The sequence below is a fragment of the Scyliorhinus torazame genome, chromosome 5, assembly GCF_047496885.1.
Source record: "Scyliorhinus torazame isolate Kashiwa2021f chromosome 5, sScyTor2.1, whole genome shotgun sequence".
NCBI lineage: Eukaryota > Metazoa > Chordata > Chondrichthyes > Carcharhiniformes > Scyliorhinidae > Scyliorhinus > Scyliorhinus torazame.
In genome coordinates, this window is record NC_092711.1 from 198599353 (window position 1) to 198611942 (window position 12590).

The 12590-nt window shown below is 46.8% G+C and overlaps 1 protein-coding gene across 1 annotated transcript in view; it reads right to left on the reverse strand.

Moving 5' to 3' along the window:
* Positions 1–12590, reverse strand: part of btk (Bruton agammaglobulinemia tyrosine kinase) — a 141124-nt gene that overhangs the window by 11464 nt on the left and 117070 nt on the right. The window contains exons 13-15 of the mRNA XM_072504968.1: positions 9523–9739; positions 8195–8259; positions 5986–6104 (exon numbers count right to left, since the gene is read on the reverse strand). Coding sequence (XP_072361069.1) covers positions 5986–6104; positions 8195–8259; positions 9523–9739 — 401 coding nt within the window. The remainder of the gene's footprint in view (positions 1–5985; positions 6105–8194; positions 8260–9522; positions 9740–12590) is intronic.

Sequence of the window (12590 nt, forward strand, 5' to 3'; positions counted from 1 at the left end):
GGGAACTACAGGCCGGTGAGCCTTACTTCAGTGGTAGGGAAATTACTGGAGAGAATTCTTCGAGACAGGATCTACTCCCATTTGGAAGCAAATGGACGTATTAGTGAGAGGCAGCACGGTTTTGTGAAGGGGAGGTCGTGTCTCACTAACTTGATAGAGTTTTTCGAGGAGGTCACTAAGATGATTGATGCAGGTAGGGCAGTAGATGTTGTCTATATGGACTTCAGTAAGGCCTTTGACAAGGTCCCTCATGGTAGACTAGTACAAAAGGTGAAGTCACACGGGATCAGGGGTGAACTGGCAAGGTGGATACAGAACTGGCTAGGCCATAGAAGGCAGAGGGTAGCAATGGAGGGATGCTTTTCTCATTGGAGGGCTGTGACCAGTGGTGTTCCACAGGGATCAGTGCTGGGACCTTTGCTCTTTGTAGTATATATAAATGATTTGGAGGAAAATGTAACTGGTCTGATTAGTAAGTTTGCAGACGACACAAAGGTTGGTGGAATTGCGGATAGCGATGAGGACTGTCTGAGGATACAGCAGGATTTAGATTGTCTGGAGACTTGGGCGGAGAGATGGCAGATGGTGTTTAATCCGGACAAATGTGAGGTAATGCATTTTGGAAGGGCTAATGCAGGTAGGGAATATACAGTGAATGGTAGAACCCTCAAGAGTATTGAAAGTCAAAGAGATCTAGGAGTACAGGTCCACAGGTCATTGAAAGGGGCAACACAGGTGGAGAAGGTAGTCAAGAAGGCATATGGCATGCTTGCCTTCATTGGCCGGGGCATTGAGTATAAGAATTGGCAAGTCATGTTGCAGCTGTATAGAACCTTAGTTAGGCCACACTTGGAGTATAGTGTTCAATTCTGGTCGCCACACTACCAGAAGGATGTGGAGGCTTTAGAGAGGGTGCAGAAGAGATTTACCAGAATGTTGCCTGGTATGGAGGGCATAAGCTATGAGGAGCGATTGAATAAACTCGGTTTGTTCTCACTGGAACGAAGGAGGTTGAGGGGCGACCTGATAGAGGTATACAAAATTATGAGGGGCATAGACAGAGTGGATAGTCAGAGGCTTTTCCCCAGGGTAGAGGGGTCAATTACTAGGGGGCATAGGTTTAAGGTGAGAGGGGCAAAGTTTAGAGTAGATGTACGAGGCAAGTTTTTTACGCAGAGGGTAGTGGGTGCCTGGAACTCACTACCGGAGGAGGTAGTGGAAGCAGGGACGATAGGGACATTTAAGGGGCACCTTGACAAATATATGAATAGGATGGGAATAGAAGGATACGGACCCAGGAAGTGTAGAAGATTGTAGTTTAGTCGGGCAGTATGGTCGGCACGGGCTTGGAGGGCCGAAGGGCCTGTTCCTGTGCTGTACATTTCTTTGTTCTTTGTTCTTTGTTCTCACGGCGCCAAGGCCCCAGGTTCGATACTGGCTCTGGGTCACTGTCCGTGTGGAGTTTGCACATTCTCCCCGTGTTTGTGTGGGTTTCGCTCCCACAACTCAAAGATGTGCAGGGAAGGTGGATTGGCCACGCTAAATTGCCCCTTTGGAAAAAATGAATTGGGTATTCTAAATTTTTTAAAATAAATTAAAAAATAATATCCCACCAAATCTAATCCCACTGTTCCTCTCCCTCCCACATCCTTTAATATTCCACTCAGTCGAATGCCACTCTCCACCTCATTCATGAGGTGCCATGGGCAGCATGGTAGCATAGTGGTTAGTACTGTGGCTTCACAGCGCCAGGGTCCCAGGTTCGATTCCCTACTGGGTCACTGTCTGTGCGGAGTCTGCACGTTCTCCCCGTGTCTGCGTGGGTTTCCTCCGGATGCTCCGGTTTCCTCCCACAGTCCAAAGATGTGCAGGTTAGGTGGATAGGCCATGATAAATTGCCCTTAGTGACCAAAAAGGTTAGGAGGGGTTATTGGGTTATGGGGATAGGGCGGAAGTGAGGGCTTAAGTGGGTTGGTGCAGACTCGTGGGCTGAATGGCCTCCTTCTGCACTGTACGTTCTATGTTCTATATTCTATTCCTCGTACCCTTTAATATTCCATCCTGTCTATTTAGCTACTGCTAACAGTTTTAATTTTTTCCAGCTCGGAAAGTTCATGAACCTGAAACCTTAATGTTTCCGTCTCCACAGCTGCTGACTGATCTGATGAGTATTTCCAGAATTTTTTATTTCTATCCTCTTGAAACCTTGCTACTGACAGAACATGGATGAGTATGGCACCAACATGACACAGGGCTTTGCACAGAGTTTGGGATCTGCTTTTTCCATTGTAAAAGTGGAGGTCAATTCTGAGATTATCTGAGGACCAAATCTTGATGTAGATTCTGCTGATAGATATCTTACAACTTCCGTCACAGCATAAACAAAAAACACCCAATGTCTGTGTGCTCAGAGTGAAGGAGCACCATCTTGGCTTTTTGCCGTGCACGTTAGACTGGTCCCATGCAGGTTCAGGCTGGTCCCGTGCAGGTTCAGGCTGGTCCCGTGCAGGTTCAGACTGGTCCCGTGCAGGTTCAGACTGGTCCCGTGCAGGTTCAGATTGGTCCCGTGCAGGTTCAGACCAGGGAGGAGCTGGCCAGAGTTGATTGGAGAAGGAGCCTAGCAGGGAAGACAGTGGAACAGCAATGGTAGGAGTTTTGGGGGGTTATTAGGGAGGCACAACAGAAATTCATCCCAAGGAGGAGGAAATATGCTAAGAGGAGGACAAGGCATCCATGGCTGACGAGGGATGTCAAGGACAGCATAAAGGCTAAGGAAAAAGCATACAAAGTGGTGAGAATTAGTGGGAAACCAGAGGATTGGGAAGCCTTTAAAAACGAGCAGAGGACAACTAAAAAAGCAATAAGTGGGGAGAAGATGAAGTACGAGTGCAAGCTAGCTAATAATATAAAGGAAGATAGAAAGAGATTTTTTCAATATATAAAAGGTAAGAGAGAGGCAAAAATAGACACATTGGACCACTAGAAAATGTGGCTGGAGAAGTAATAATAGGAAACAAAGAAATGGCAGGCGAACTGAATAGTTACTTTGCATCAGTCTCCACGGTGGAAGACACCAGTGGGATGCCAGAGCTCCAGGGGAACCAGGGGGCAGAGGTGAGTGCAGTGACCATTACTAAGGAGAAGGTTCTGGGGAAACTGAAAGGTCTGAAGGTGGATAAGTCACCTGGACCAGATGGACTACACCCCAGGGTCCTAAAAGAGATAGCTGAGGAAATTGTGGAGGCATTAGTGATGATCTTTCAGGAATCATTGGAGGCAGGAAGAGTCCCAGAGGACTGGGAGGTGGCTAATGTAACATCACTGTTTAAGAAGGGAGGGAGGCAGAAGATGGGAAATTATAGGCTGGTTAGCCTGACTTCGGTCATTGGTAAGATTTTAGAGTCTGTTATTGAAGATGAGATCGCGAAGCACTTGGAAATGCATGGTAAAATAGGACTGAGTCAGCACGGCTTTCTCAAAGGGAGGTCGTGTCTAACAAATCTGTTAGAGTTCTTTGAGGAGGTAACAAGCAGTTAAACAAAGGAGAATCAGTGGACGTGGTTTATGTAGATTTCCAGAAGGCCTTTGACAAGGTGTCGCATAGGAGACTGTTAAATAAGTTAAAAGCCCATGGTGTTAAGGGTAAGACCCTGGCATGGATAGAGGATTGCCTGACTGGCAGAAGGCAAAGAGTGAGGATAAAGGGGTCTTTTTCAGGATGGCAGCCGGTGACTAGTGGTGTGCCTCAGGGGTCTGTGTTGGACCACAACTTTTTACAATATACATTAATGATCTGGAAGAAGGTACTGAAGGCACTGTTGCTAAGTTTGCAGATGATACAAAGATCTGTAGAGGGACAGGTAGTATTGAGGAAGCAAGGGGGCTGCAGAAGGACTTGGACAAGCTAGGAGAGTGGGCAATGAAGTGGCAAATTAAATACAATGTGGAAAAGTGTGAGGTTATGCACTTTGGAAAGAGGAATCTAGGCATAGGCTATTTTCTAAATGGGGAAATACTTCGGAAAGCAGAAGCACAAAAGGACTTGGGAGTCCTTGTTCACGATTCTCTTAAGGTTAATGTGCAGGTTCAGTCGGCAGTTAAGAAGGCAAATGCAATGTTAGCATTCATGTCAAGAGGGCTAGAATACAAGGTCAGGGATGCACTTATGAGGCTGTATAAGGCTCTGGTTAGACCCCATTTGGAGTATTGTGAGCAGTTTTGGCCCCCGTACCTAAGGAAGGATGTGCTGGCCTTGGAAGGGGTCCAGAGGAGGTTCACAAGAATGATCCCTGGAATGAAGAACTTATCGTATGAGAAGTTCTGGGTCTCTGGATTTGAGGACTCTGGATCTGTACTCGTTGGAGTTTAGAAGGATGAGAGGGGATCTTATTGAAACATACATGATACTGCGAGGCCTGGATAGAGTGGACGTGGAGAGGATGTTTCCACTTGTAGGAAAAACTAGAACCAGAGGACCATCTCAGATTAAAGGGACGATCCTTTAAAACAGAGATGAGGATTTTTTTTCAGCCAGAGGGTGGTGAATCTTTGCCGCAGAAGGCTGTGGAGGCCAATTCACTGTGTGTCTTTAAGACAAGAGATAGATAGGTTCTTGATTAATAAGGGGATCAGGGGTTATGGGGAGAATGGAGGAGAATGGGGATGAGAAAATATCAGCCATGATTGAATGGTGGAGCAGACTCAATGGGCCAAGTGGCCTAATTCTGCTCCTATGTCTTCTGGTCTTATGGTTCCTGTGCAGGTTCAGACTGTTGCTGTGCAGATTCAGTCTGTGTAACATGCACCACACCATGACAAATCAAAAGCGCCACATCCATCAGGAACATCCAGAGAGTGGAGTTGTTACTTCAGGATATCAGTGGTCTTGCTCTGTCACATTTCATGTGACAGCCTGCTCTGACTGTATGTATTCTTGTGAACCGGGATAATGAGTCATGTCAGCAGATCGCCCTCGTCGCCAGTAGCCATCTTCGGGTTTGCAGTGGAGTCTGAACTCCAGTTGGCACAGTGGACTGCCGCAGAATGAAGGCATCTTGCCAGAAGTCCAGGCATCAACCTGATCTGTACGCAGTCATACATCAGCTGTACACTGTCGAGGTGAAATCCTTGTCAGTGCCAGGGCATGGCAGAGCTGGCATTTGGCACTGACAAATCTATGTTCACACAGTCAGTGGCACACTGTACCATGGGGACGTCCGCAAACCTCACCTCACCTGCTCTTTGGCAGGAGGATCTCTCTTTGAACAGGGAACCTCAATCCTTCTTTATGGACTGGAAACTGTGCAATGATGCAAATATCTCCTGAACCATCCTGGGTAATATGGTCTCCTGCTGAAAGCCCTCTCCCGTTCCACCTCCCTCTTCCAATGACTTGCCATGTTCTGTGTGACCTCTTCTCATTCACCCAGACATGCTCAACTCCCAGAGGAAGGTCTATTGGTGCAGCCGAGGCTGAGACTACAGCATCTAACACAACGCGCCTTGCAGACCTCTGCAGCTTGAAGTAATGATGGAAAGCACCCAAAAAAACATCAAATTGCCACACCAGCCAGAAGAACTCAGCTAGCAACTAACCTGGAGGTAATTGGTGATCTTTTTACATAGTGTTGGTGGAGTAGAAGGGTCTTCATGCAGTTTAGCCCATGTTTAGTTGTGTAAACGTATGAAAAACTTCCAGCATTACCTGAATTCGTAATGTCCTTATCAAAAGGTGCTCAAAACGCTTTACATCAGAAGTGTGTATGGCACTGTCAATTCCATTTTAGATCCCTAATCTTATAGGCAGCAGCCAAAGAACAGGTGGTTCTAAACCAGTTATTTGTGTTGGTTTAACGTTTGATGTAAACTGGAGCCCTTCTTCTAAAACCACAACACCCAGCACCTCCTTCCAGCCGTAACAGTGTTGTTAGTGTCAATATTAGCTGAGAGTCTACCGCAGTGACTCCCAAAGAGATTCGTACTCACCAAAGGCCCATATGTCAGACTTGCTGCTGAATCGGGCAAAGTTCAGAACCTCGGGTGGAGACCATCGCACAGGGAACTTGGAACCTTGTGAACTCGTGTATTCATCATCGAGGACATACCTAATAGAAATAGTACCATCACCCTGAGATTAAGGCTTCAGACTTCACCTGCACATGCCGACTGTATAAATAGACCCCAAAATAAAGAAAACACCCATTTTTATAGCATCTTTCACAATGTCATGATGTCTTGAATTGCTTTACAGCCACTGAAGTACTTTTGAAAAGCTGCAGTCAATTACCACACAGCAAAATCCCATAGACATTAGTGTGATAATGATTAAACATATTTTACTGACGTTATCGGAGGGATAAATATTGGCCTGAATGCCCTTGCTGTTCTCAAAAACGTCCAATGGCTTTTCTTACATCTGACAAAGAGCAGATGGGGCTTCAGTTTAATATCTTATCTGAAATATGGCATCTCCAACAGTGTAGCTGTGCCCCTGCACTGCACTGCAGTGCCAAGCTAGAAACCCTGCAAAAGGAATTGTAATCCCTCAAATATCTTTTGGTGGGTGTGATTATACTTAAACACACCACCACACACAAACACAAATAACACACACCACACACACCAACACAAATAACCCAAACAACCACCACACCACCCACACCAACACAAATAACCCACAACAACACACACCATCCACACCAACACAAATAACCCACACCTACACATACCATCCACACCAACACAAATAACCCACACAACACCCACATCAACACAAATAACCCACCCAACACACACCACCCACACCAACACAAATAACCCACACCAACACAAATAACCCACACCAACACAAATAACCCATACCAACACAAATAATCCAAACCACCACCCACACCACACAAATAACCCACACCAAAACAAATAACCCACACCAACACACACCACCCACACCAACACAAATAACCCACACCAACACAAATAATCCAAACCACCACCCACACCACACAAATAACCCACACCAAAACAAATAACCCACACCAACACACACCACCCACACCAACACAAATAACCCACACCAACACAAATAACCCACACCAACACAAATAACCCACACCAAAACAAATAACCCACACCAACACACACCACCCACGCCAACACAAATAACACACGCCACCCACACCAACACAAATAACACACACCAACACACACCACCCGCACCAACACAAATAACCCACACCAACACACGCCACCCACACCAAAACATATAACCCACACCAAAACATATAACCCACACCATCACAAATAACCCACACCAACACACACCACCCACACCAACACACACCACCCACACCAACACACACCACCCACACCAACACACACCACCCACACCAACACACACCACCCACACCAACACACACCACCCACACCAACACACACCACCCACACCAACACACACCACCCACACCAACACACACCACCCACACCAACACACACCACCCACACCAACACACACCACCCACACCAACACACACCACCCACACCAACACAAACCACCCACACCAACACAAACCACCCACACCAACACAAACCACCCACACCAACACAAACCACCCACACCAACACACACCACCCACACCAACACAAACCACCCACACCAACACAAACCACCCACACCAACACAAACCACCCACACCAACACAAACCACCCACACCAACACAAACCACCCACACCAACACAATCCTGTTCACGTCAACACAAACACCCCACACCAACACAAACCCTCCGCACCAACACAACCTCTCAACAACACAAATTACCCACACAAACACAAACCCCCCACACCAACACAAACCACCCACACCAACACAAACCACCCACACCAACACAATCCTTCCCACGTCAACACAAACACCCCACACCAACACAAACCCTCCGCACCAACACAACCTCTCAACAACACAAATTACCCACACAAACACAAACACCCCACACCAACACAAACTATCCACACCAACACAAACCACCCAAACCAACCCAAACTGCTCACACAAACCCAAATCAGGAATGGGCCAATGTTTCCATGGTGAATTGGGTGCTGTCTCAATCTCCTTTATAAAGTGCCCAGCCATTTCAGGTGATCTATTCCAAAAACAATATTACTGGAATGAAACAGTTTCAACATAAACTAATTCTCACCTGCTTAGACCAAAGTCCGATACTTTCACAGTCGCTGCCTCATCGACCAGGCAGTTCCTGGCAGCCTGAGGTGATAAGACAAGGAACAGAATGGGTTAGATATCGGAGCTGTGTCTCCTAATCAAATGTGGCCGTGCAGCTGGTCACTGCAGAGTCCTCGTTAGTAATCCAGGGTCCTGGCCTAGTAATCCAGGGGCCTGGCCTAGTAATCCAGGGGCCTGGCCTAGTAGAACAGGACAGCACAGAACAGGCCCTTCGGCCCTCGATGTTGTGCCGAACTTTGTCTGAAACCAAGATCAAGCTATCCCACTCCCTGTCATTCTGATGTGATCCATGTGCCTATAATCCATAGCAATCCAGAGACCTGGCCTACCCACGTCCTGGGCGAGTAATGCAAAGGCCTGGCCGAGTAATGGAGAGTCCTAGCCAATCCATGCAGACCTTCCGAGTGTTACTTACAATATGGATAATCTTCAATTTGCCAACACTAAAACGTATTTGCTGTTGACCAGTTGAGGCCCAGCTCCTCTCCAGGCCCACCACTCTGCTGTGTTCAGATTCCCCTGTCTCCACCACAATGGAACCGCAAACACCAGGCCCACCACTATCAGGACCCGGTTGACCTCAAGGCCACACTTCTTCCCCTTCAGACCGTTAATGATCTGCCCCTTTAATTAGAAAGCATTAAGGAAGTTTATGATTCACTGCTAGCAATCTAGAATCTCACAAAGGCCTACCAGGTTTGCGAGTCAAAAGTTACAACTGGGGAGGAGTGACACAGGCGATTGTCACTGGACCAGTAATCCAGAAACCCAGGGTAAAACCCTTGACATCTGGGTTTCAATCCCACCATAGCAGATGATGGAACTTGAACTCCATAAAATTCTAATGGATAACCAGGAAACCATTGCCAGAAAAAAACATCTGGTTCAGTAATGCCCTTTCGAGAAGAAAATCTGCTGTCCAGATCTTACCTGGTGGGCCTGGCCACAGTGTGTCCAGATTCACAGCAATCTGGCTGACTCTTAACTGCCCGCCTAGCATGCCTCTCAGTTTAAGGACAATTAGGGAGGGGCAACGAATGCTGGCACTTGCCAGTGATGCCCACACAGCTTGGAAGAATAAAGATAAATCACAATCTTGGCTGGTATTTATTAAGTGACTCTGTGTGACTCTCTATTGGGTTCTGGGTGTGTACTAATGGATATTTGGCTGCTTGTGGACTCACCAGAGTCACAGTGACAATGAGGTAAAGGTTGAAGGCCAGACTTGATCCCACATCACAGTGAGTGTGCAGTGTAACAGGATGCTGATCTCTCTGTCCTTACCAGGTCTCTGTGCAGGAATCTATGTGACTCCAGGTATGCCATGGCTTCGCACACATCCTTTGTCATCTCCAGAAGTTGCAAATTGCTGAGTTTTCTCCCATATTTCTTCAGGTAATCCAATAGACAACCATTTGACATAAACTCAGTGACGATATAGATTGGTCGTTGTTTTGTACAGACACCGTATAACTGCACCAACTTGTCATGTTTCAATTTCCTAATAAAACACAGATACAGAGCAGGAGATCACTTATAATAATCTTTATCGTCACAAGTAGGCTTTCATTAACACTACAATGAAATGAAAAGCCCCTAGTCGCCACATTCCGGCACCTGTTCGGGTACACAGAGGGAGAATTCAGAATGTCCAAATTACCTAATAACACTTTCGGGTCTGTGGGAGGAAACCCACGCAGACACGGGGAGAACGTGAGACTCTGCACAGACAGTGACCCAAGCCAGGAATCGAACCTGGGATCCTGGCGCTGTGAAGCCATAATGCTAACCACTAGGCTACCGTGTTGCACACGGTAGGTCAGGTGACCCAGGTCAGGTGACACTCGGCCCACATTTATTTGTCCCTCACAGCATCCAACACAAAATCAAACATGCCCAGAGATATTAATGCACATTTGGCACATCAAACACTATCAGGACAGGTACAGCACAGGATTAGATACAGCGTAAAGCTCCCTCTTCTGAGCCCTTAATAAAGCTAACAATGATGATGTAAGGCATGAGCTGGCTACGGCGGACTGGGAAACATTACTGAAAGGAAGGACAGGCAAGGCAGGCATTCAAGGAACGAATAAGTGAACTCCAAAAGTTGTTTATCCTTATTTGGAGCATGAGTAGAAAGGGAATTGTGGCCAAACCATGACTTCCAAAGGAAATTAGAGAAATTTGAAAATAAACTAGCAGGGAACATAAAAATTGATTGTAAAGGTTTCTACAGGTTTGTAAAGAGAAGAAAATTGATAAAACCGAATGTAGGCCCCTTACATTCAGAAACAGGGGAATTCATAACGGGGAACAAATAAATGGCTGAGGATCTAAATTCGGACTTTGCTTCTGTCTTCACAAAGGAAGGCATGAATAATGTACCGGAAGTTCTGAGAAACACAAGTTTTAGTGAGGAGCTGAAGGAAATCAATATTCGTAAAGAAATGGTTTTGGAGAAATTAATGGGATTGAAGGCGAACAAATCTCCAGGGCCTGATGATCTTCATCCCAGAGTACATAAGGAAGTGACCCTATAAATAGTAGATCCAATTGGTGGTCATTTTCTAAAATTCTTTGGACTATCATAGATTATCATAGAATTTACAGTGCAGAAGGAGGCCATTCGGCCCATCGAGTCTGCACCAGCTCTTGGAAAGAGCACCCCACCCAAAGTCAACACCTCCACCCTATCCCCATAACCCAGTAACCCCACCCAACACTAAGGGCAATTTTGGACACGAAGGGCAATTTATCATGGTCAATCCACCTAACCTGCACATCTTTGGACTGTGGGAGGAAACCGGAGCACCCGGAGGAAACCCACGCACACACGGGGAGGACGTGCAGACTCCGCACAGACAGTGACCCAAGCCGGAATCGAACCTGGGACCCTGGAGCTGTGAAGCAATTGTGCTATCCACAAGGCTACCGTGCTGCCCCATGGAATAGTTCCTACAGATTGGAGGGTAGCTAATATAACCCCGCTATTCAGAAAGGGAGTTCGAGAGAAAACAGGGAGCTATAGACCAATAAGCCTAACGTCGGTAGTAGGGAAGTTGCTGGAGTCAATTATCAAGGATTTCATTAAGATGTCTTACAACACCAGGTTAAAGTCCAACAGGTTTGTTTCGATATCACTAGCTTTCGGAGCGCTGCTCCTTCCTCAGGTGAATAAAGAGGTATGTTCCAGAAATATATATATATATAGAGAGATTCAAAGATGCCAGACAATGCTTGGAATACGAGCATTAGCAGGTGATTAAATCTTTACAGATCCAGAGATGGGGTAACCCCAGGTTAAAGAGGTGTGAATTGTACCAAGCCAGGACAGTTGGTAGGATTTCGCAGGCCAGATGGTGGGGGATGAATGTAATGCGACATGAATCCCAGGTCCCAGTTGAGGCCGCACTCATGTGTGCGGAACTTGGCTATAAGTTTCTGCTCGGCGATTCTGCGTTGTCGCTCGTCCTGAAGGCCGCCTTGGAGAACGCTTACCCGGAGATCAGAGGCTGAATGCCCTTGACTGCTGAAGTGTTCCCCGACTGGAAGGGAACACTCCTGCTTGGTGATTGTCGCGCGATGTCCGTACATTCGTTGTCGCAGCGTCTGCATGGTCTCGCCAATGTACCACCATTGGCGTGGTACATTGGCGAGACCATAGACGTTGCGACAATGAATGTATGGACATCGCGCGACAATCACCAAGCAGGAGTGTTCCCTTCCAGTCGGGGAACACTTCAGCAGTCAAGGGCATTCAGCCTCTGACCTCCAGGTAAGTGTTCTCCAAGGCGGCCTTCAGGACGCGCGACAACGCAGAATCGCCGAGCAGAAACTTATAGCCAAGTTCCGCACACATGAGTGCGGCCTCAACCGGGACCTGGGATTCTTGTCGCATTACATTCATCCCCCACCATCTGGCCTGTGAAATCCTACCAACTGTCCTGGCTTGAGACAATTCACACCTCTTTAACCTGGGGTTACCCCATCTCTGGATCTGTAAAGATTTAATCACCTGCTAATGCTCGCATTCCAAGCATTGTCTGGCATCTTTGAATCTGTCTATATATATGTTTCTGGGACATACCTCTTCATTCACCTGAGGAAGGAGCAGCGCTCTGAAAGCTAGTGATATCGAGACAAACCTGTTGGACTTTAACCTGGTGTTGTAAAACTTCTTACTGTGCTCACCCCAGTCCAACGCCGGCATCTCCACATCAAGGATTTCATAGCACAGCATTTGGAAAGCAGTGGTGTAATCAGACAAAGATTTTTGAAAGGGAAATCATACTTGACAAATCTACTAGAACTCTTTGAAGATGTAACTAGTAGAACTATATGAAATGGCA